The 23,604-nt window shown below is 41.7% G+C and overlaps 1 protein-coding gene across 1 annotated transcript in view; it reads left to right on the forward strand.

Moving 5' to 3' along the window:
• Positions 1-3,020: 3,020 nt before the first annotated feature.
• RASGRF2 (Ras protein specific guanine nucleotide releasing factor 2) overlaps positions 3,021-23,604 on the forward strand; it is a gene marked incomplete at both ends in the record, with an annotated part of 257,634 nt that continues 237,050 nt past the window's right edge. The window contains one exon of the mRNA XM_080700448.1: positions 3,021-3,308. Coding sequence (XP_080556574.1) covers positions 3,021-3,308 — 288 coding nt within the window. The remainder of the gene's footprint in view (positions 3,309-23,604) is intronic.

A 23,604-nucleotide genomic window follows, 5' to 3' on the forward strand; every position in this document is an offset into this window, starting at 1 on the left:
ATTTTATTATTTTTAACTATCTGAGTAATATTTATATATATAACTAGTACATAGGATTTCCAGATGTGGCAACTCATTGCTCTCTCTCCCCTCTTAACTTGCACAGAGAAGGGCAAAAAGGATGCCTTTACTGTTGTCAATGAGAAATGCCTCCCTGCCCTGAAAAATGCCCTTAAATTGGACCCCTCGGGAAACAATGGATCCACAGAGGAGCTTGATCTCACGTAATTGGGACACAGTTCCTTCTGCCAACCTGTTTGATCAGCTGGGAGAAAGTGTCCTCATTTCCATCACCTCCTGCCCTTTGTGTGACACGATGGCCCTGCTCCAGGGCGGCTCCCCTGTGAATGAAGGAACAGAGGCCACCGGACACATGGGTTATGGCTTGTCTGGACTGTCTATGGATTTCTGGTTGTTTTCATCTCTCATCATCTTGCAGAATGATCTAAATTTCCAAATGTTTGTGCCCTCTTTACCATTTCAATGACCACCCATTAAATTCATTTAGAAAATATTTATGAACAACTCATGTGCTTACTGCGTATGGATTCTTCCTCTGGGAGCTGCAGGGATTAAGGAGATAGCATTACATTTGAGAAGCAATCAGGTGAGAAGAAGCTCCCAGCCATGAGAGCTGCATGTTGAATTCAATGAACATTCCCCAAAGAACTCTGAGCACACCGGGAGCAAGGGCCATATCTTCTCTATATCCTCCACATCCTCTCAGGATAGTACTGAGGACATAACCTTGTGATCAGCAAAAGGTTCTTACAGTGAATTTCCATAAATAAACCCACTCTAGCCACCAGCCAAAGCCAAAATGTAGAGGAAATGAGAACTTTTTCCTTTTCCTGCATGGGGCATAGGATGGCCACACCACCCTTCATGGTAGGAAGTAATGTCAGAGCAGGGGCTGATAGAAGTACTTTGTGTGGTTCTCATGAAAAGGACATTCGAGTAGACGGAAAGGATAGGCGAGGTTAGCATTGATCCCAGCAACATTGCTTAGTGGGGAGCAGAATCTTTCACACCTGAAAAATCTCAAGTGGGCTGGAAGGTTTGCACATTCATCACAAAGTTGTTTTATGGAGCTCAACCCACCACACAGGTGTTTACTGACCTACTGTTGGTTCTCAGAGCGGGGGATGGACCACGGAGAGGGAAATAGAATGCCCCTCACCAGGCCATCGCCATCTCCCCTGCATCTGCCTCGAAACCTTGTGCACAGTCTCACTTACTGTCTTGGTTCTTCCTCCTTCACGGAACAACGCAAGCTCCCAGCCAGGTTAGACCCAAGCTGGAACATCATTGGTCTTTAGATTTTTAAAAATACGTAAAGAGAACAACCACTGTTCTCACACAGTCATTTCTAAATGGCAATTTTCCTATTATACAGTTTTTAATAGTGAAAGTTTTTCTTGACAGTAGAATGCAAAAACTACTCAGCTGCTCAGTGAGGCAGAGTTAAAATATTCTGCAAAGACAGCCTTTACAGGACAGGCAGACCCCTGCGGCTACCAATTTATGAACACACAACTGGTGAGAAAAGACAGGTGTACTGTCACCAACTTGCTGCCCAGGAAGGCATTTTATTATATTATATTTTTAACGATAAATACTTTATGGCATGCCATTTTAATGATTAGTGACTAGATGGAGTAGAAAAAATGTGTAGCAGAGTCAAATACCAGGTCCCCCCAGGACTTCACTAGTTCTCTCTCCAAGCTGCTGGCACATCATTTCTTTTCCATTTATACTTTATAGCAGGGGCCGGGGGCCCTTAGTTCCCTAGCGATAGCTGTGAGATTTGTTAATCAAATTAATTCCAGTCCTTAGAAAGTATATCTGCGGAGCCTATGACCACTTGGCCTCTGGGGCTGGATCTGCCCCAACCAACTCGCAGTCTCCCTGGTGTGAATATGTTTTTCCCAGTTAGTTAATCTGGTGAAATAATGGGTGTCCAACAGGAACTGACACCTCGGGTGACTGTCCAGGAACACCTGCGCTGCTCTCATTAACTTTCACTGCCCCTTTTAAACATCATGGTACCTGCAGAGACGCCAACACTGCCATGAAAACAAAACCACTCTGTGACCCTACTGTCGTAAGAATGTATTTGTGGATGTGTGTGCATGAGGTGAACAGGTGGGTTTGTGAAAATGTATGAATTTGTACTTGTCTGTTACATGTGTGTGAGCGTCTGGGGGTGAGTGTGTGTATATGTGTTCCTCCGTGCTTGTGTTTATGATGATTTGCTTGTGTGGGTCTGTGTCTGAATGTGCTAGTGTATGTGTGTGCCTGTACATGGGTTTACATTGGTGAGTTTGGGTATGATTGTAAATGTGTGCGTGTGAGTTTGAGCACCTCGGTCGGTGTGTGCGGGTCGTAGCTGCCTGTTTTCGTGAGAACTGTGCACTTTGAGAATTTGTCTACATGCATTTGTGTGCGTCCTTGTTTGTCCGAGTGAGCATGGTGTAAATGTATGTTGGAGCGTGTGTATTTGCCTGTGCAGGCTCATGCACACTGTACTCGCGTGCATGTGTATATGTGTATTTCTGTGTGCGCGAATGCCCTGGTCTGCGAGTAGGTGCAGTGTCTGCGCGTGTGAGCGCACCTCCGAGCGAGTGCGCCGCGCCTGTGCGTGGGTGCGTGGTGCCCGCCCGCGCCTCCGCCTCCCGCCTCTGCCCATCCCGCGCAGCGCCCGGGGAAGGGCGCGCTGGGCGAGCCCGCCGCCGCCGCCGCCGCCGCCGCCGACTTTGCCCTTTAAATCGGTCTCCAAGCCGATTACGGCTGATCTCCCACGTGACGTTTTACCTTCTGTCTCCCGGAGCGCGCCGCCCGAGGACAGTCCTTCCCGGCGGCCGCCTCTCGCCGCGGCGCTCGGCTCCCGCAACTTTGGGCGCCGCGGGCCGGGTGGGGGCGCCCTCGGGGGGCGGCGCGCGGGGCCGGGCGGGGGTCCGCGCCCTCGGGGGCGGCGGGCGGCGATGGCAGCCGGGCGGCGGTGAGGCCCGCGCCTCGCCATGCAGAAGAGCGTGCGCTACAACGAGGGGCACGCCCTGCACCTGGCCTGCCTGGCGCGCAAGGAGGGCACCAAGCGCGGCTTCCTGAGCAAGAGGGCGGCCGAGGCCAGCCGCTGGCACGAGAAGTGGTTCGCGCTTTACCAAAATGTGCTCTTCTACTTCGAGGGCGAGCAGAGCGGCCGCCCGGCGGGCATGTACCTCCTGGAGGGCTGCAGCTGCGAGAGGACGCCCGCGCCGCCCCGGGCGGGGGCCGGGCCCGGGGGCGCCCGGGACGCGCTGGACAAGCAGGTACCGCCCGCCCCGTCGGCCCAGCCCCTGCGCGCGCTCCCGGTCCGCCAGGGAGTCGCCATCCCATCCCCATCCCCGTCCCCGTCCCCGTCCCCGTCCCCGTCCCCATCCCCATCCCCATTCCCGTCCTCATCCCCATTCCCATCCCCATTCCCGTCCCGGTCCCCATCCTCATCCCCGTCCCCATCCCCGTCCCCATCCCCGTCCCCATCCCCATCCCCATCCTCGTCCCCATCCTCGTCCCCATTCCCATCCCCGTCCCCGTCCCCATCCCCATCCCCATCCCTACGCTGCCGCGCGGGATCCGCTGCAGTGGGACCCGCTCCCCTTCCCAATCCCGGCAGAGATCGAGTTGTTTCAGTTTCTCTGCTCACCGTTCGGCGCTTCTCTAGACCTCGTTCAGAGGGATTGTGTGCGGGGACGTGTGTAGACACCTGTTGCATTTAGAGTGGCAAGACCCAGCTAACTTATTTGGAAAAGTTGGGTTGCTCTTCCCGGCAGGCGCGAGCGGGCTCCCAACCTGCGGAGGACCGGCCGCCGGCGGAGCTGGGGCCGAGCGGGGCGGGGAGGCGAGCGCTCCTCCGCTGGTTACTGGTAATCAGCCTCCGTGGCTTAGGCTCGGTTACTCCGCTAACATTTGACCCGCGGGGGGCGATTATGAAGGTAACTGTGTAGCTGTTCTCCTCGGGATTACTGTTTCGTCGACACAGGTTCTCTCGCTGTGTTTCAAAATGTGGGCATTTCCGAAGAATGCTTGCATACTTTTCAATGAATGCCTTGAAATCGAGCGTGCCACCGTTAAATTCTGGGTCATGGTTTTATTCATTTGGCCTTGTGGTCACGGGGTGGGGGTGGGGGAGCGAGCCTCTAGGTTTAGTAACCCTGGACCCAGTTTCGGCAAATGAAGAGATTTGAACATTTTTTTTTTTTTTCCCGATCACCATTTGATTGTTAAAGTTAAAGCAGACTGATTTTGTGCTCCCAAATGTTCTCACTTCGCTTCTAGATCCCAACCTTAGGGGGCGGGGGGGGGAATAAGGGGGAAAAAAAGGCGGATTGTCTTAGCTGTTGACTAAAAACATTTCACAGCTAAATTTTCCAGACAAGTGAGACCAGTCTGCACCTACTGCAGACCACAGTGGCTGTGAGAGGCGCTAGTAATGAAATACTGACATACTGCTTAAGATGCTACCTTAACCTGCTGGGCTCATAAAACAGTGTGTACAGTGAAAAGGAGCTAAAACCAGATGATCCAGAATCTTGATTTTTTTAAACGTGTTTTCACTGTAAATCATTAACAGACTTAACTGATTAACCTTGTTATAACACTTATAAATCTGAGTTTAAAAACTATGCCCTTTGATTTTTGAGGGCATGTTCAGAGTCATTTGAAAAACTGATTTACAACTTGGCAGATACAGATACTGGAAATATAAATATAATTCAAGTTGTGCATTTTGGAATTTAAATTGGGAGAACTTTTGAAGAAATAGCCCCCTCCCAGGATCTATACATATATATTTTTTTCTATAGATGAAATTCCTTTTTTAAAAAAGTTATGTATCCCAAGGCCCACAGGAACCACAACAAATAGAGACTTAAGTGTTAATATATCTAAATAAAACAAGGTACCACACCTGTAATCCCAGTACTTGGAAGGCTGAAACAGGACGATTGCAGGTTTGAGGCCAGCCTCCTCAACTTAGTGAGACCCTGTTTCAAAATGCAGCATAAAATAGGGCTGAGGGTATAGCTTAGATGTAGAAAGCCCCTAGGTTCAATCCCAAGTACCACAAACAAATAAAAAATTAAAAAATAAAATAAAACAAGATACATTAAATGACTGTAAATACCATTGACTTAATTTTCTTTGTATTTATTACTGATATCATGAGTAGCCACATTGGAGGTCTTTTGGAACTGAGGATGAAGGGTTGTTCCCAACCTATCTGGCTTTCTAGTGTGTTATCATTATATATAAGCCAACATTTTTCTAGTTGGGAAATATCTGGACTCTCATCTTCAGGACAGTTTTCTTGAAGCCAGACTTGATGATAAAGAAACGTAATCTCCAAATAGCTTGCCTTTCATGCCAGCTTCTAGTAGAAGCCCTAAAGAGGTCATCTTATGGAAATTCTGTTTACAACCATACAAGTTATGAGTATTTCTCAGTCATTTTGTGCATCTTTAAGAGGTTAGAACCTTTGGGGGTTGTATATAAAATAGAGATGTAGAGAAGTCAGCATTCCAGAAAGGATGAGGAAGTTGGGCTGGGAAACCTCTTACATTTTTTCATATGTTAGACATGCTTTGGTGACTTGACTACCATACTAATGCTTTTGCTGAACGCTGCCTCTCAGGGTGTGTTTAAAGAATTAAGAAAATATTGGGGTAATAAGAAAGAAGGAGAAATGTATCTTAAATCTAGCTTAGGAATTGATTCCCTTTCAGTCAACTGTGTCAGGGATTTTGCTCAGATGGTCTCAATCGTGATAAGATGTGAGAGACCTGAGAAGCTGGTGAGCCTGGGGAGAGCTGACCCGAAGGTGTGCTTTACCAAGCACGTCTCAGGAGCGTTCCATATGGCTATCTCCCTCAACCCTATACACGTGGCTGAAGGTTAGTGCTTGGAGCAGAACATGTATGTGTGTGTGTGTGTGTGTGTGTGTGTGTGTGTGTGTGTACACGTACGTACATACTGGGGAGTAAACCCAGGGGTGTTCTACCTCTCAGCCCCCGCCCTACCCCAGACTTTTTTATTCTTTATTTTGAAACAGGGCCTCTCCTAAGTTACAGCTCAATGGCCTTAAACCTGCAATCCTCTTGTCTCAGCTTCCCAAGTCCTGGGATTACGGGTGTGCGCCAACATGCCTGACTTTTACGCAGATCTCTTAATGTTTCCTCATTTTTTGCATCCCCTATCTCTCTTTCTTGTGGCTGAAAATTAAGGATTTGTATAAGATTTCCAAGTTGCCTTCCTGTTTTGGCATCTTTGTTTCTAAGGTTCTGACAGTGTGCACTTTTTGCTGTACAGAGGATGGGAAAGGCAATTCCACAAAATTTAAACATTACCCATGGCTGTAACAAATCTATTTGAGAAGCTAGGGACATGGAGGTGACTCAGTGGCCTCCGTAAAAGCAGATCAGTAGATGCATAGCCCTAAAGAAATATCGCCAAGACAGAAATTAGACGGGGACATATTACATCGTCTCTGATAGGTACAATGGTTGATGGAATTCTTCCTGTGTGATTCTCGCTAATCGTTCTTGAGAGTTTAAGTTCAACTTCCCCTTCTAATTTTTATATTATAACTAATTGTGTTTTAAGATAAGTTAAAAGAGTAAAGCACTCATTGGTTTCCTTCATCTAAATAATAATTCAAAGTAAATTGGTTGACATAAAAAATGAGTTGGGTATGGTGCTGTGTGCCTGGTATCCCAGTTCCTGGGGGGTTGAGACAGGAGGAGCACAGGTTAAAGGCCAGCCTCAGCCACTGAGTGAGACCCTTAAGGAACTTAATCAGATCCTGATTCAGAATAAAACATGACATAGGGCTAGGGGTAAATATACAATGCTCCTAGGGTCAATCCCTGGCATCCATTCAGGTTCACCCTCCTTCTTTGTCTTAAGCTGTTTCCAGTTAAGTGAGAACAAAAAGGAAGAAAAGTGTTTTCATTTTCCAATTATATCCAAGTTGAAGGAATAATTGCATTGTTTAATTTGTTTCATAAAGTCCCAAGATTTCACTTTGGAAAGTCCTTGGGAGATTGCAGGATCGCTTAGTCTTTCACAGTAGTTACTTCTTTGGGATAGTAATTGAAAAACAATGAATTGAGTTAAAAAAATTATTTTCTCTAAACAGGTGTTTCTTTTCTTCGAAATCTGTCTGGGTGGAACTTTTTTCCATAAGAGTTTTATTTATGGAAACCTAACTACTTTCCTGTTAATCCAGGTGAAGGTATTTAAGGGGAAAAGGAATTTGCATTTAGGAAGAACCTTCTGATGACTGACTTTGTGCTTGAAGTATTATCCTCCATTACTGCATCCAACTTGAAGTCTTCAGCTTTTAGAGATCACCATCATTTTCTTTCTTACCTATGTTAACATTGAGGCTCAGTGAGTTCTACGTAGATGACTTTTTAAGTCTAGCTCCAGGTATGAAGATTAAATGCCTTGAAGAGGGCCTTGCTAAGGAGATTGTATTTAAAAACACGGAGCCTCAAGAAATGGAAAATCTGGCCAGGTACAGTAGTAAAAACCTGTAATCTTAGCTATCCGGGAGGCCAAGGTAAAAGGGTCAAAAGATGGAGGCCAGCTTTAGCAATTTAGCCAGACGCTGTTTCAAAGTAAAAGGGCTGGGGATGTAGCTCAGTGGCAAATTACCCGTGAGTTCAATCTCCAGTGCTGCAAAAATAAAAGAGTAAAATAAAAATTGGAAAATCTGGATGAGATTGGAGTTGGAAGTGTAATGTGTGAATCACTGTTGGTTCTTATTTCCCTTTAAAAACTATTTAAATGACTACTATTAATTCTTGAGAAATACAATCATAGACCATTACATGTTCAAAGAAGAAAAATGGATTTTACTTTTAAATGAACAATTTTATATGGAATTCTTTTACCTCAGTGGGGGACCTTTATAAATACTTGAACTTGGGCTAAAAGAACATTTTCAGTTAGTCTGATTTATTTAAACAGAGGTATCTGTCTCACCTGCCAGCGGGAGAGGTGTGTGTGGCAGCAAAACTATCTTTTTTCTTTTCCTGATTGCATTTGCTGGGGCAGGATCTCTTTAGTTCTGGCCCTGTAAAGTACCGTATCTGCCATATTTGTGCTGAATTAGCATGTTGATTTAGTCTTAAAGGGATTAAAGCCTATATGACTTCCCTGTTACCTCATTACTAAACAGTTATTTTAGCCTTCCTAACTTGACCACAAGGAAAGGATTTTAATCACCTTATTGAATTAGGGAGAGCTGCACGCAAGCCCTGAAATATTTGCTGGGAATATCGATAGATTTTCATTCTAGTTTATGTTATTCAATCAATTTAATAACTAACTCCATATTTTCTTTTCAGCTTTTGCTTACTGAATACAAATAAAGGGGAAATGGAATAAATTTATTTGCTAAATCTTATAAAATACTCAAAATTATAATCTGGGGAACAGAAATGATTTCTTTCTTAAACTTTGTATCTTCCTCCATTAAAGTTAAGTGAAAAAGAAACTTATGGGTCAGCAAAGTTTAGTTATTTTAATATTGGCTATGCAAAACCTCACTGTTTAGACTATTATACTTATTGTTAAAATTTGACATGGAAAAATACATCTTTGATATGGTAGATATACATAAAATCCATTTTACTGTGGTATTTTTTCTGTGGGTTTTATTACATGACAATTAAGTGCACTATTGGGTATCAGAAAGTACTTTAGTGTGATAGCATTTCTTTCTGTTGGAATTAAAAAATTAAGATACTTTTCTGACATTGGGTGATAAGACCTAAAGTGTGTGTGTGATAGCTAAATGTTTGTAGTGTGAGGAGGCTAATGCTAAGAGTTTTTTAAAACAGTTGTTATATTGCTGCCTCATGCAGGTTACATTTTCAAGTTGATTTTGTTTGGTGATTAACTTTGATGCATTTGCTTATGTACCTCCTGTGTTTTAAAGAGGCTCCATCGGGGAGGGAATGGGATGGGGGCTGGATGAGGGCTAATTGGATGACGCGTGCTTGTATATCCTCTCAAGTCTTGTATTCCAATGTGATATATGATCACAATGCACCAATAAAAATAAATTAAAAAAACAAAAAACCATTCTTTTGATTGAAAATACAAAAAAAGTTGATTTTGTTCACATTTTCCAATACTTAATTGGATCCAATACTTAAATACACATGCTAGAGTTAGTATAATTTTCATTTTGTAGACTAGGAAAACTTAGTTTTTAATATTTTAAGATGAAGTAAGTCAGATTGATAACAGGAATTGATTCAGGTCTTAAATCCTAATTTTCACAACTTTAAAGGGGCTTTGTACTTTTATGCCTGTTCATTTATCCAATAAGAAAGGCATGTGTGTATTATGCTTATTAAGATTTTTACCCTCAACCATTGAATATTAAACATTTGTTATGCAGATATATATGTTGGGGGTTTGCAGATTTTTATTTGTACTATTGACATTTCAAGATGTGAGATATAAATCCAATCTGTCAATGGTTTGAGTTTTGTTTTTCAGAACTAAGGATGTGTGCGATTCTGTTGAATTAATCACAGGATAAATCCTTCACTATGCAGACCTATGTTCATAGCAGCATAATAGCCCAAGTATGGAACAACCTAGGTTTCCATCATCAGATTAATGGATTGCAAAATTATGGGAAATGCACACAATGGAATTCTACTAGCAATAAAGAATAACAAAATGGTGTCATTCGCAAGAAGATGGAAAGACCTGGAGAACATTATGTTAAGTGAGATCAGCCAAGAGAAGGGGCATAAATGTTTTCTCTAATATGTCCAAACTAGGGAGTGTTGGGGATACCAGAGGAACCCCAGATAATGGAGGGGAAACCTCAGCAGAGCTAGAATGAAAAGGTGGGAGAGGAAGAAGGCTGAGGTTGATTAACTGGAGGGGCTACATCCAAATATGTGTATATGGGTGAATGTAACATGGCTAACCTGGACACGCATTGTTGGGAGGGAGGAAAAGGGAAGCGGGCACCAACTGTGTGAATGTATGCCATTGTCAATATGAGCCACATAAAAAGAAAATAACTCTTCACTGAAATTAGTTTACATTATATAAAGGCTGTAGACAGTCACGCACTACCTAGCAACATTTCCACGCCACACAGGTGTTTCATGGGCCGTCCCATGTAGGTTTGTGTAAGCACACTATGATGTCCACTCAGTGACAAAACTGTCCCATGCTGCTTTTCTCAGAATGTATCCCTGTCTGAAGTAACATATGACTGTGTACTAAAATCTCAGTTAATATTTAAATGAAACTAGAAATAATGCTTGTTAAGTATGAACTTAACATTGTGTCAGATGTTTGACTCCTTTAAACACTGGGCTCTTCTTAGAAATATTCACCACTCTTTCAACTTATTCATTACATTTCCATTGGTGTGACTTTTAAATTTTATCCAATTAAGTTAAAAAAAACCCATTAATTTGGTCCCACCAAAGGGGCTACTATTTTTTGCTCAAGTAATTAAAATGTGACTGCATATATATATTTAGAAAAAAAGCACTAGCAGGCTTTTTGTCATTGATTTTGCAGAAAATATTGGCATCAGTAGATGGAGAAGATGCAGAAAGCACATGTTCTCATGTTTTTCTTTTTACTGGCACTCGAAAAACTTATCAAATGAAAAATAAAGATTCATATAATTTTCAGCATCATAATGACTGCAAAATACCCCAAATGTGTATTTTAGAGAAAAGACAGTAAAAGAACACATTTGAATTGATATGTATGTATTTAACCAATATGCTATTTTTTTGAACTGTAAAAGAAGAAATGATACAGAAATTTGGGGAGGCTTATACGAAAACCATTTATAAGCCAGGCATGGTGGCACACGCTTGTAATCCCAGCATTTAGGAGGCTGAGACCGGAGGATGGTGGTTCATGGACAGCCTTAGCTACTTAGGCCCTCTGAAATTCAGTGAGACCTGGTTTCAAAATAAAGAATAAAAAATAGGACAGGGGGTGTAGCTTGGAGGTCGAACGCCCCTGGGTTCCATCCCCAGACCCCAAACAAACAAACAAACAAAAACCAATTTATAGCATCAGAATAAATTACTGAGATTTAAATTCTCATGAAGTGTGAGAAGATACTAATAAAATGAGGTAAAGCCAGCTGTGCTTAAAAATGAAATGTATTATTTTGCTATTTATGTTTTTTCTTTTTTTGGTATTGAGGATTGAACCCAGGGAGCTATACCCCCAGCCCTAGCCCTATTTTACCTTTTATTTTTGAAAACAGGGTCTCACTAAGTTGTTGAGGCTGACCTAGGACCTGCAATCCTCCTGTCTCCCAAGTACTGGGATTATAAGTGTGTGCCATGCTATGCCTGATTCTTGTGCTTTTTTTTAAGTGTAGGCATCTGGTCATGGTGGTGCGTACCTGTAATCCCAATACCTTGGGAGGCTGAGACAGGAGAATCTCAGGTTCAAAACCAGACTCAGCCACTTAGGGAGGCCCTTTGTTACTTAAGGAGAACCTGTTTCCAAATAAAAAATAAAATAGGATGGGGGTTGTAACTTGGAGGTAGAATACCCTGGAGTTCAATCCTCAGTACTGCAAACAAAACAAAATAAAACAAAAACAAAAAAACGTAGGCCACAGTTTCTTTTTCATTCTTCCAGTACTTAAGACGTTGCTGAGACTTAAGAAGATCAGTGCAGCAGGGGTATGAGGGACTCTGGGTGCTGGGACTATGCATTATTTCCAGGTTCCAGAAATGTTTTATTCTGTCAATGTCTAATTTAATTTAGACAATGCCTGATTCATTTCCTGAACTGTGTTTATGAGTCTTTGCCGTTCGTGTGACTAATATAGACAGTGGGAGCTAGTCCTTTGAAACAGACTGTTTGAAAGCTCCGAGCTTTCCTGGGGTTAGAAGTGTGGGACCAGGGAGGTGGTCACTTGGTGTGAGGCCCATCCATCACATAATGCTTCTGCTCATTGCAAAAGAAATCGTGATGATACAAGGACAGTGATTCACAGGAAGTGGAGGCCACTCAAATCCAACGTGGACTTGCTTTCTCTTAATTTCAAGAATATCAGTTTCTGGGTGAGGCTGAAGATTCAGTTCAGGAGTTAAATTGCATCAGTTTCAGTCTATTTCCGAGAGAGCGAGAGAGCCCATCTCAAGCAACTTCTTCGAGCCTGGCTCCCTGCCTGAGGGATGAGGTTGATGTCAGTCTCCACATCATCAGGTTGTTCTGGGGCAATAGTCCATGGCTCATGGGCAATAATCCAGGCCACGCTTTTAGCTGAGGCACAGGCCTGGCACACGGTGGGCAGCACATTTGTCAGCTGCTACTTTGACTACAGTTCTAAGACAATTCTTTGGTTTTCTTTCTTCTTTTATTATTAGGGTCCCTTAGGAAGTTTCCTCCTTCCTTTCTCCTTAAAAATACTTTAAATTTAACACAAACAAAATAGAGTAGTGCATGGAATTCTATCTTCTAGCTTCAACATTTTTCGACTTTCTGTCATTTTTTTGTTACGCTGGTTTCCCCCCAAGCATACTTTCCCCCCCTAGGTCATCTTAAAGCAAGTCCCAGACATTGTATTGTTTCACTTGTACATTAAAAAATATTTTCCCTCTTTGGCATGGCTCTTGTTTGGCATCAAAGATTGCACGAGATGTAGCTCTGAACTGAACTCTCTCGGAAAGAGTCTGTAATGGGTTTCTGTTATAATGTGTGTTATTATAATGGTAGTCATCTTTTTTTCTTTGCTGCCATAATAAAAGGAAAAACTGAAGACAGTTGTTGTGAGGATATAAAAGTGGCAGAATTACCTTTCAAATAAATCCCAGTGTGTTAATTCCTAGCAAAAAGAAAGTTGCAAACTCAGTTGTTTAACCATGATCATGGTATAAAGGTATTTTTATTGTTTGACCTCACTCTAGGGGAAAAATTAATTACTGATGACTCTCTTATTGAGGCATTCTCCCTCCCTCCATTCATTCATTCCTTTTTTCTTTTATTCATTCATTCCTTCCGTGGTGCTGGGGTTTGACTCAGGGGCATTCTAACCCCGAGCTACAATCCAGTCTTTTTCATTTTTTGTTTGAAAACAAGGTCTCACTAAGTTGTGGAGGGCTTTCCTAAATTACCAGGCCTGGCCTCAAATCTGTGATCCTCTTGCCTTAGTCTCCCAGTCCTTTTTTTTTTCTTTTTTCTTTTTTCTTTTTTGTGGTACTGGGGATGGAACCCAAGGGCATTCTACCTCTGAGGCTATACCCTCAGTCCTATTTTTTTAGTCTTTTTATTTATTTTTTAAAATAAGATTACATTTATTATTATTATTATTATTAATTATTATTATTATTATTATTATTATTAGTCTGGGGATGGAACCCAGGGGCATTTGACCTCCAAGCTACCCTCTTTCCTATTTTTTATTCTTTATTTTGAAACAGGGTCTCACTAAGTTGCAGAGGGCCTCACTAAGTAGCTGAGGCTGTCCATGAACTACGATTCTCTGGTCTCAGCCTCCCAAAGCTGGGATTATAAGCATGTTCCGTCACGCCCAGCTAGTCTTTTTATTTTTTGAAACAGGGTCTTACTGAGTTGCAAAGGGCCTCGCTAAGTAGCTGAGGCTGTCTGCAAACCCCAATCTTCTGGTTTCCACCTCCCAAATGCTGGGATTACAAGTGTGTGCCACCATGCCTGGCCCAGTACTTTTTTTTTTTTTTTGGTGGTACTGGGGTTCCTGGAAGCCCTTTTACCTCCAGGCTTCACTCCCAGACCTATTTTATACTTTTTTTATTTTTGGAAACAGGGTCTCTTAAGCCAGAGCGGCTGGCTTCGAACCTGTGCGATCCTCCTGTCTCTGCCTCCCAAGTGCAGGGATTACAAGCGTGCGCCACCACGCCCGGCTGGCCCAGTACTTTTCTTTATTGAAATTCATTTACAAAAATCTTCCAGTTGTCTTCCAGCCTTTAATTTAGGGTCAAGGATGAGTTTCCTCTACTATTACCATTGGTGCTTCTTCTCACTCAGGACTTCACACAGTTTTGCAACAGTGAGGGCATCAACCACAAGCTCACATCTCATCCATTTTTCAGCATCAATCTGGAGGCCCAACAGGCAGTCAATATTATTTTAAGGCAATGGCTCAGGCTTCATCAATCAAGTGTGTAGTTTGCTTTTTTTTTTTTTTTTTTTTTTTTAGCATTGCCCAACTTTTCTAGGGTTAATTGGTTTCTGTCATGTGATGGATTGCTCTATGCCCTATTGATCGCAAGGGAGAGATATGAACTTAAGTTGTCTTGAATAAGGTCACATCTGCGTGTAGAGGGGAGAGTTGGAATATTGTAAGGGTGAGTAGTTCTCTGCCTTTGTTGGAACCTGGCTATTCTTTGGATGGTGCTGCTGGCTGACCCATTTCCAGTGTGTTGTTGCCTTTTGAGTCCCCTCCCCATTTCGGTTTCTCCTCATAGCTTCTGCCCCCTAACCTCAGGTGGCCATACCCCTCACGGTGCCCACTCAATGCTCTGGCCTCTTTCCCTGCCTTTTTTGCTTCGATTTTCATGGCAGCATCTCTTAATCGCTCTGCATATTCAGGCTTCTCTTCTTGTGAGAGAGAATCTGATTGTCTCTGTTCATATTTTGGGGTCAGACAAAATCACTGGTCTTTCACCAGCCTGTGGATCAGCTGCCAAGCAGCAGGAGCAGATGAGGAGGGAGTTTCATGGAAAGTGATGGGTGTGACAGAATACTGAAACACCTAGTGTATTCATCAAGAGAGTTAATTTTATTTTCACCAAGCTGATATTTATTTATCATGATAAGCCACTCAGTAGCAATTTTTACTCTTTATCAATAAGATCTCCACAATAATACAATTTCTCTTCTTTTGTCCTATATTGCCTTTGTAGTGTCCAGAGTTAATATTCATAATTATTCTTTACTTTTTTTGTGGTACTAGGGATTGAACTGAGGGAGTTTATGCTTCTGAACTATGTCTCCAGCCCCTACTTTTATTGAAAACAGGCTATTGCTAAATTATTCTGTGCTGGCCACAAGCCTGTAATCCCCCTTTCTTAGCCTCCCAATTATTAGAATTATAGGTATATGCCATCACTCCCAGCTACTTTTTAATATTTTAAAAATTATTTAAAAATTGTTATTTTAACAGTACATTAGAATATATATATATATATATATTTAAAGTGTAGCATGCACACAGATATCTGCATAGATCATAAGTGTGCCACTGAATGAATTTTCACAGAGTGAACAGATTTTTATGGTCAGCACCCAGAATAAGCAATTGACATGGTCAGTTCTCCAGAAACTAACCTTACCTCAGATCTACCTTTTTTTTTTTTTTTTGGTGGTACTGGGGTTCCTGGAAACCCTTCTACTTCCAGGCTACACTCTCAGACCTATTTTATATTTTTTTATTCGAAAACAGGGTCTCTTAAGCTAGCACAGCTGGCTTCGAACCTGCGTGATCCTCCTGTCTCCGCCTCCCAAGCATGGGGATTACAAGCCTGTGCCACCACGCCTGGTCTCAGTTCTACTTTTTATTACCCACCATGGAGAGCCACGATCCATCCTTGTACCACCATCAATTGCTTTTGCCTGTTTCTGAACTTCGTATACAGGGATCCAAGTGGGAGATGTTCAGTGTCAGGTTTCATTCCCTCAAGATCCGTCCATGTTTTTGGATATTTCTGTTCATTTTCAAAGCTTTGTCTTATTCTCCTTGATGAGTAAATAAGAATGGTTTTGTCCATTCCATTGTTGACAGACATTTGAGTTGTTTCCAGTTTGAGGTTATTGTGAATATACTATGAAAATTCATCTACAGGTATTTTATTTTATTTTTTTTTCTTTTTTTCCTATTACTATTTTTTAATTTATTTTTTATTGGTGCAATGTATTCATACATCATAGTGGTATAAAGAAAATACTTTTGTAGACATACATGCACATCTCACCCAGTTAGCCCCTACCACGATCCCCACCCCATTCCCTCCCCATCCCTCCTTCCCACGCTTGGCTTACTGGTTGACATCTAGTATTATAGCAATTTATACAATATTAACATTGATAATCTCACATAACAGTTTCCTTTGTCTGGTACCAAACTTTTGATGACTTAAAGATAACATTTCAATATTTCTTTTTGCTTTCTTTCTTACCAGAGAATATTTTTTTTCTTTTTTTTTTTTAGGTGAAACTATCATACATTTATTTATTTATTTTTCAGAAAAAATCTATCCTGATATGGAATATGGACTCTAGATACCCAAAACAGTCTCAAAGAAGAACAAAGCTAGAAGATGTATATTTTCTGATTTCAAACCATATAAAGCTACAATAATTGAAACAGTGTAGTACTGTTCTAAAGGCAGATATATAAACCATTGGAGCTAAATAAAAGCCTAGAGATAAATTCTTACATACATTGTCAAGTTATTTTTGACAAGGTTTCCATGAACTTTTGGTGGAGGAAATACTAGTCTTTTAACTAAATATTGTTGAAAAATAATAATAAATGAAAAAGAATAAAATTGGACCCTTACCTAACACATATACAAATATTAACTCAAAATAGATAAAAGACCTAAATATAAATCTTAATACTATAAGCTTTTAGAAGAAAATCTGGGTCATAAAACCTCACAACATTGAAATTGGAAGTGATTTCTTGGATATGATTTCAATGGCACAGGCAACAAAAGAGTAAATAAACTCCCTAAAAAATAAAAAAATATTGTATATCCAAAGACAATGTAAACAGAGTTAAAAGTTACTGATCCTCTTCCAAGAGTTCCTCCTATGACCCATTTCTCCCTAACTCTCACATATTAGGGAAAGCATATGATTTCTTATTTTTTGTGCCTGACTAATCTCACTTAGCATAATGTCCTCCAGTTCCATCCATTTCCCTGAAAATGATGTAATTGAGTTTTTTTTGATGGCTGAGTAAAATTCCATTGTGTACATATACCACAGTTTTGAAATCCATTCATCTGTTGATGGACATCTTGGCTGGTTCCATAGTTTGGCTATGGTGAATTGTGCAGCTATGAACATAGATACACATGCATTAGTTTTGTAGTTTGGTTTATTTTCTTTTGGGTAGATACCCAACAGTGGTATTGCTGGATCAAATGGAAGATTTGTTCCCATTCTTCTGAGGATTCTCCATACTGTTTTCCAAAGTGGTTGCACTAATTTGCAATCCCACCAAAAATTTCTTAGAGTTCCCACTTCTCCACATCCTCGCCAGCATCTGTTGTTGTTTGTGTTTTGAATGATGGCCATTCTAGTTGGAGTTAGGTGAAATCTCAGGGTAGTTTTGATTTGCATCTCTCTGATTGCCAGTGATGTTGAGCATTTTTTCATGCATTTATTGGCCATTTGAATTTCTTCTTTTGTGAAGTGTCTATTTAGTTCATTTGCCCATTTTGTTATTGGATGCTTTGTTTTCTTAGTGTTGAGTTTCTTGAGTTCTCTGTATATTCTAGATATTAGTCCTCTATCAGTGGTGTAGGTGGCAAAAATCTTCTCCCATTCTGTTGGCTCTCGATTGAGGTTCTTGATAGTTTCCTTTGCTGAACAGAAGCTCTTCAGTTTCATGCAATCCCATGTATTGATTCTCCTTTTAATTTGTTGTGCCTTTGGGGTCTTGTTGAGGAAATGTTTGTCTGTGCCTATGTGTTGTAGTGTTGGACCTATGCCCTCTTCAAGGAGCTTCAAGGTCTCTGGTTTAATTTCCAAGTCTTTGATCCATCGTGAGTTGACTTTTGTACAGGGTGAAAAAGTGGGATTAAAATCCAATTTTCTGCATATGGTTAACCAGTTTTGCCAACACCATTTGTTGAAGAGGCTATCTTTTTTCCAGTGTATGTTTTTGGCCCCTTTGTCAAAAATCAATTGGCTGAAAGTGTGTGGACTTATTTCTGGGTCTTCTATTCTGCTCCATTGGTCTATATATCTGTTCTTTTGCCAGTACCATGCTGTTTTTATTACAATGGCTTTGTAGTATAGTTTAAAGTCAGGTATTGTGATTCCTCCTGCATGGTTTTTGTTGCTGAGAACTACCTTGGCTATTCTGGGCTTTTTGTTATTCCAGATAAATTTAAGGACTGATTTTTCTATGTCTGTGAGGAATGATCTTGGTAGTTTAATGGGCATTGCATTAAATCTGTAGATCACTTTTGGGAGGATGGCCATTTTAATGATATTAATTCTGCCAATCCATGAACATGGAAGGTCTTTCCATCTTCTAAGATCTTCTTCGATTTCTTTTTTCAGTGTTTTATAATTTTCTTTGTAGAGATCTTTTACTTCCTTGGTCAAGTTTATTCCTAGGTATTTTATTTTTTTGTGGGAGATCCTGAGTGGAAGTGTTTTCTGAATTTCTTTTTCAGTGGATTTATGGTTGGTGTACAGGAAAGCTTCTGATTTTTTAAGATTGATTTTGTATCCAGATACCTTGCTGAATTTGTTGATCAGTTCTATAAGCCTTTTGGTTGAGTTTGTTAGGTTTTCTAAATATAGTATCATGTCATCTGCAAATAGTGAGAGCTTAAGTTCTTCTTTTCCTATTTGTACTCCTTTGATTTCCTTTTCTTGCCTTATTGCTCTGGCTAGAGTCTCTAGTACTATATTGAAGAGAAGTGGTGATAGTGGACATCCTTGTCTCGTTCCAGTTTTTAGGGGAAATTCTTGAAGTTTTTCCCCATTTAATATGATGTTGGCAGTGGGCTTATTGTAGATTGCCTTAATAATGTTGAGATATGTTCCTTCTATTCCAATTCTCTGCAGTGTTTTTATCATAAATGGATGTTGAATTTTATCAAATGCTTTTTCAGCATCTATTGAGATGATCATGTGGTTTTTGTCTTTGATTCTGTTTATATGATGAATTACATGGATTGTTTTTCGTATATTGAACCAGCCTTGCATTCCTGGGATGAACCCTACCTGGTCATGGTGAATGATTTTCTTGATGTGGTTTTGAATGCGTGTTGCTAGTATTTTGTTTAATAGTTTTGCATCCAAGTTCATCAGAGATATAGGCCTGTAGTTTTCCTTCCTTGAACTGTCTTTATTCGGTTTGGGTATTAGTGTGATGTTGGCTTCATAGAATGTATTTGGGAGAGTCCCGTTTTTTTCTATTTCCCGAAATAGTTTGAGTAGTATTGGGATTAGTTCTCCTATAAAGGTTTTATAGAATTCACTTGGGAAACCATCTGGTCCTGGGCTTTTCTTTGATGGTAAGCTCTTTATTGCTATTTCAATCTCTTTGATTGTTATTGGTTGGTTTAAGTGTTCTATATCTTCTTGACTCAGTTTAGGAAGGTTGTATTTATCTAGGAAGTTGTCGATTTCCTCCAGATTTTCCATTTTGTTGGAGTATAGTTTTTCAAAGTAGTTTCTGATAATCCTCTGGATTTCTACGCTGTCAGTAGTAATGTCTCCTTTTTCATCCCTTATCTTCATAATTTGGGTTGATTCTCTCTTTTTTTTAGTTAGGTTGGCTAGTGGTTTATCAATCTTGTTAATTTTTTCAAGAAACCAGCTTTTGGTTTTGTTGATTTTCTGTATTGTTTTTTTATTCTCTATTTCGTTAATTTCTGCTCTAATTTTAATAATTTCCCATCTTCTGCTGGCTTTGGGGTTCAATTGTTCCTGCTTTTCAAGGGCTTTGAGGTGTGTCATAAGGCTATTTATTTGAAGATTTTCTGTTTTTCTTATGTGAGCACTCAGTGCTATAAATTTTCCTCTTAATACTGCCTTCAAAGTGTCCCAGAGGTTTTGATATGTTGTTTCTTTATTTTCATTTGTTTCTAGAAATTTCTTGATTTCACCTCTTACATCTTCTATGACCCATTTTTCATTCAGAAGTGTGGTGTTCAGTCTCCACATGTTTATGTTGTTTCTCAGGGTCTTCTTATAGTTGATTTCTAGTTTCATTCCATTATGGTCTGAAATGACACAGGTAAGTATGTAACATTTTTTAAATTTGCTAGTGCTCATTTTGTGTCCCAGGATGTGATCTATTTTGGAGAAGGTTCCATGAGCAGCTGAGAAAAATATAAACTCTGCTGTAGTTGGGTGAAATATTCTATATGTGTCCAAAAGGTCCATTTGGTTAATGGTGTTCTTTAGTTCTGAGACATCTTTACTGACCCTTTGTCTGGAAGATCGGTCTAGTATTGTGAGTGGTGTGTTGAAGTCTCCCAGTATTATTGTGTTGGGATTTATGTGTGGCTTCATGTCACAAAGAGTTTGATTTATGAAAGTAGCTGCCCCTATGTTTGGGGCATAGATGTTGATTATTGTTATTTCCTCTTGCTGGACTATTCCTTTTACCAGTAAAATGTGACCTTCTTTGTCTCTTCTAATAAGTTTGGGTTTGAAGTCTAACTTGTCTGATATCATAGTTGCTACTCCTGCTTGTCTTCGAGTACCATTAGCATGGATTACCTTGCTCCAACCATTTACCTTGAGTTTGTTCCTATCTTTACTTATGAGGTGTGTTTCTTGTAAGCAGCAGATGGATGGATTCTGGTTTTTAATCCATTTTGCCACTTTATGTCTTTTTATTGGGGAGTTGAGGCCGTTTACATTCAGTGTGATTATAGAGAGATAATTTTTAATTCCCAACATGTTAAGATCTTATTTCTGTTTGAGATACTGTTTATTCTTCTTTGCTTAGTTGTCTGCTGGATGGGAATTCTTGTTTCTTTGGTTCTGGCGTGAATTACCCATTTCCTCTTTGCAGTTAATCTCCTTGAGTATTTTCTCTAGCGCTGGTTTTGAAGACATAAATTCCTTCAGTTGCTGTTTGTCATGGAAGCTTCTTATTTCCCCATCTAATTTGATGGATAGTTTTGCTGGGTAGGAAATTTTTGGCTGGAAGTTGTTTTCTTTCAGAGTTTGGAATATGTTACTCCAAGCCCTTCTGGCTTTCATAACTTGGTTTGGGAAGTCTGGAGTGATTCTAATTGGTTTGCCTCTGTATGTCACATGGCCTTTTGTTTTTGTTGCCTTTAAGATTCTCTCCTTGGCTTCCACATTAGTCATTTTGACAATTATGTGGCGTGGGGATCCTCTTCTCTGATCCTGTCTAAAGGGAGTTCTATAAGTTTCCTGGACCTGTGTATCAACCTCTTGCTCTATGTTTGGAAAATTTTCTGCTATTACTTCCTTGAAGAGATTGTTGATCCCTTTGGTTTCACCTTCTTTTCCCTCCTCTATTCCAATTATTCTTAGGTTAGCTCTCTTGAAATGGGCCCATATTTCTTCAATGTCAGATTCCTGCTGTCGGGTTTTTTTTTCTAAATTAGAAACTATGCGTTCATTTTTAGAATGATCATCTTCAAGAAGCGAGATTCTATTCTCCATGTGGTCTAATCTGTTGTTTATACTTTGATTTGAGGCCTTTACTTCATTAATTGCATCCTTTATCTCTTTTTGACTCTCTCTAAATTCTTTTCGAAAGTCCTCTATTATTTCTAAAGTTATTTTCCTAATTTGATCTTCTAGAGATCTTTGGGTTTTTGTGTTATCAGATTCTGATGTTGTGGTGTTGTTGGCATTCACTGCTCCATTGTTATTTCTCTTTCCCATGATTTTGGAAGTTTGTGCCTTCTCTGGGTTCTTCCCTGAGTCACTACGAGTTCACTTAAGATGCTCTGGATCTCTAGTCTATGGTATCTCAGTCACCACTACTCCTTTACTGTGTTGTATCACAAAGTCTCAGACCCAGGGAGTCAATCAAGGCTACTTAGACCGTGGGGGGTGCCAAGTTGGGCGTTCTCCAGTGGGGAGTTGTGACTATGGTATGATATCTCTGCCACTGCCACTCCCCCACTGGGCTGCACTGCTAAAATCTCCTACCCAGGGAGACTATCTGCGCAAGTCCCTGGGAGTGCAGTACTGGGATTTCTCCCCTAGGGGCCGCAATTTGACTCACGGTTGTTGAGTGCGCTGATGGAGCTGTAGTGAACTCAGTGGATTCGCTGCTGCCGCCACTGGCAATATGGCACCACTGCCACACCCTCGGCCGTGATGCGGCGTATTTCTTCTCTGGTTTTGAACTCTGCTCTGAGTCCTTGCCAGTTGTGCTGCGCCCAGCCCTTGGGAGCTTTAGATGTTCCCTGCACCAACAAAACTGCTGACTGCCGCCCAGCTGTTCAGCACCTGCTCACCTCGGCTCGCTGTCCACCCCTCCTCTCAGGCGCCTGGTGGCTGGTTGAGTGGGTTGGTCTAGGGCCGTCCGGTGAACTCGCCGCTGCCTCCAGCAGTAAGAAGCTGCTTCTGCATCCTAGACCGCGAGGCCAGAGTACCTCCTCTCTGGATTTGAGCTCTGTTTTGAGTCTCCCTCCTCTCTGGAGCCTGGTGCTGCTAGGGGAGATGTAGCCCGCGCCGCTCCACCACGGCTCTGGCTGCTCCGCACCACAGCTCTGGCCGCTCCGGCTGCTCCGGCCGCTCTGCACCGCGGCTCTGGCTGCTCTGCACCGTGGGTCTGGCCACTCCGGCCGCTCTGGCCGCTCCGCTCAGCTGTTCTGGCCACTCTGCTCCGGCTGCTCCGGCTGCTCCACTCCGCGGCTCCGGCCACTCCGTGCCGCCGCTCCAGCCAATCTGCACTGCAGCTCTGACTGCTCCGGCTGTTCTGGCCGCTCTGCTCAGCTGCTCGGAACCGCGACTCCAGCTGCTCTGTACCACGGGTCTGGCCACTCTGGCCGCTCGGGCCGTTCCGCGCCGCGGCTCTGGCTGCTTCGGCTGCTCAGGCTGCTCCGCTCCGCAGCTCCCCCCAATCCGCGCTGCGGCTCTGGCCACTCCGGCTGCTCCGGCCGCTCCACGCCGCGCGGGCGCGGCACTTCGGGCTGGTTTTTTTCCGGTGACTTGTTTTTCCAGCCCTTTTTCTCTGTCCCTTGTGTTTACCATTTTTATTTCTTTGCTGTGGTGTTTTCTGGCTCTGAAAGGTGCTGGTTTTGAGGTAGTAGAGTTGGATTGTTAGCGGGACTTGTAAGTGCCGCTTTCCTCCGTCGCCATCTTCCATCTACAGGTATTTTAGTGCACATATCTGTATACATTTGTGTTGGGTACACATATTAAGGAAATAAAATATCGGTATAAGGAAATATGCATGTATCAGCCAGGCATGGTGGCACACGCTTGTATTCCCAGCATTTGGGAGGCTGAGGCCAGAGGATCATGGTTCATGGCCAGCCTCAGCTACTTAGTGAGGCCCTCCACAACTCAGTGAGACCCGGTTTTAAAATAAAGAATAAATAATTGATCAGTGGGTATAGCTCAGAGATCAAGTGCCTCTGGGTTCCATCCCTAGACCCTCAAAAAAATAGTTATATTCCTTTATGTTTCTGCCAGCAGCATGTAAGAATTCCAGTTGTTCTGTATCTTGCCACCCTTGGTATCATCAGTCTGTTTAGTTGTAAGCATTTTAATAGGTGTGTAGTAGTATCTCATTTTTGTTTTTGTTTCCATGATAAACATTTAGACTGAACACCTTTCTACTTATAGACCATTTGATTATTTTCTGTCTTAAAGTGT

Source organism: Muscardinus avellanarius (genome assembly GCF_963383645.1).
Source record: "Muscardinus avellanarius genome assembly, chromosome: 1".
Taxonomy (NCBI): Eukaryota; Metazoa; Chordata; class Mammalia; order Rodentia; family Gliridae; genus Muscardinus; species Muscardinus avellanarius.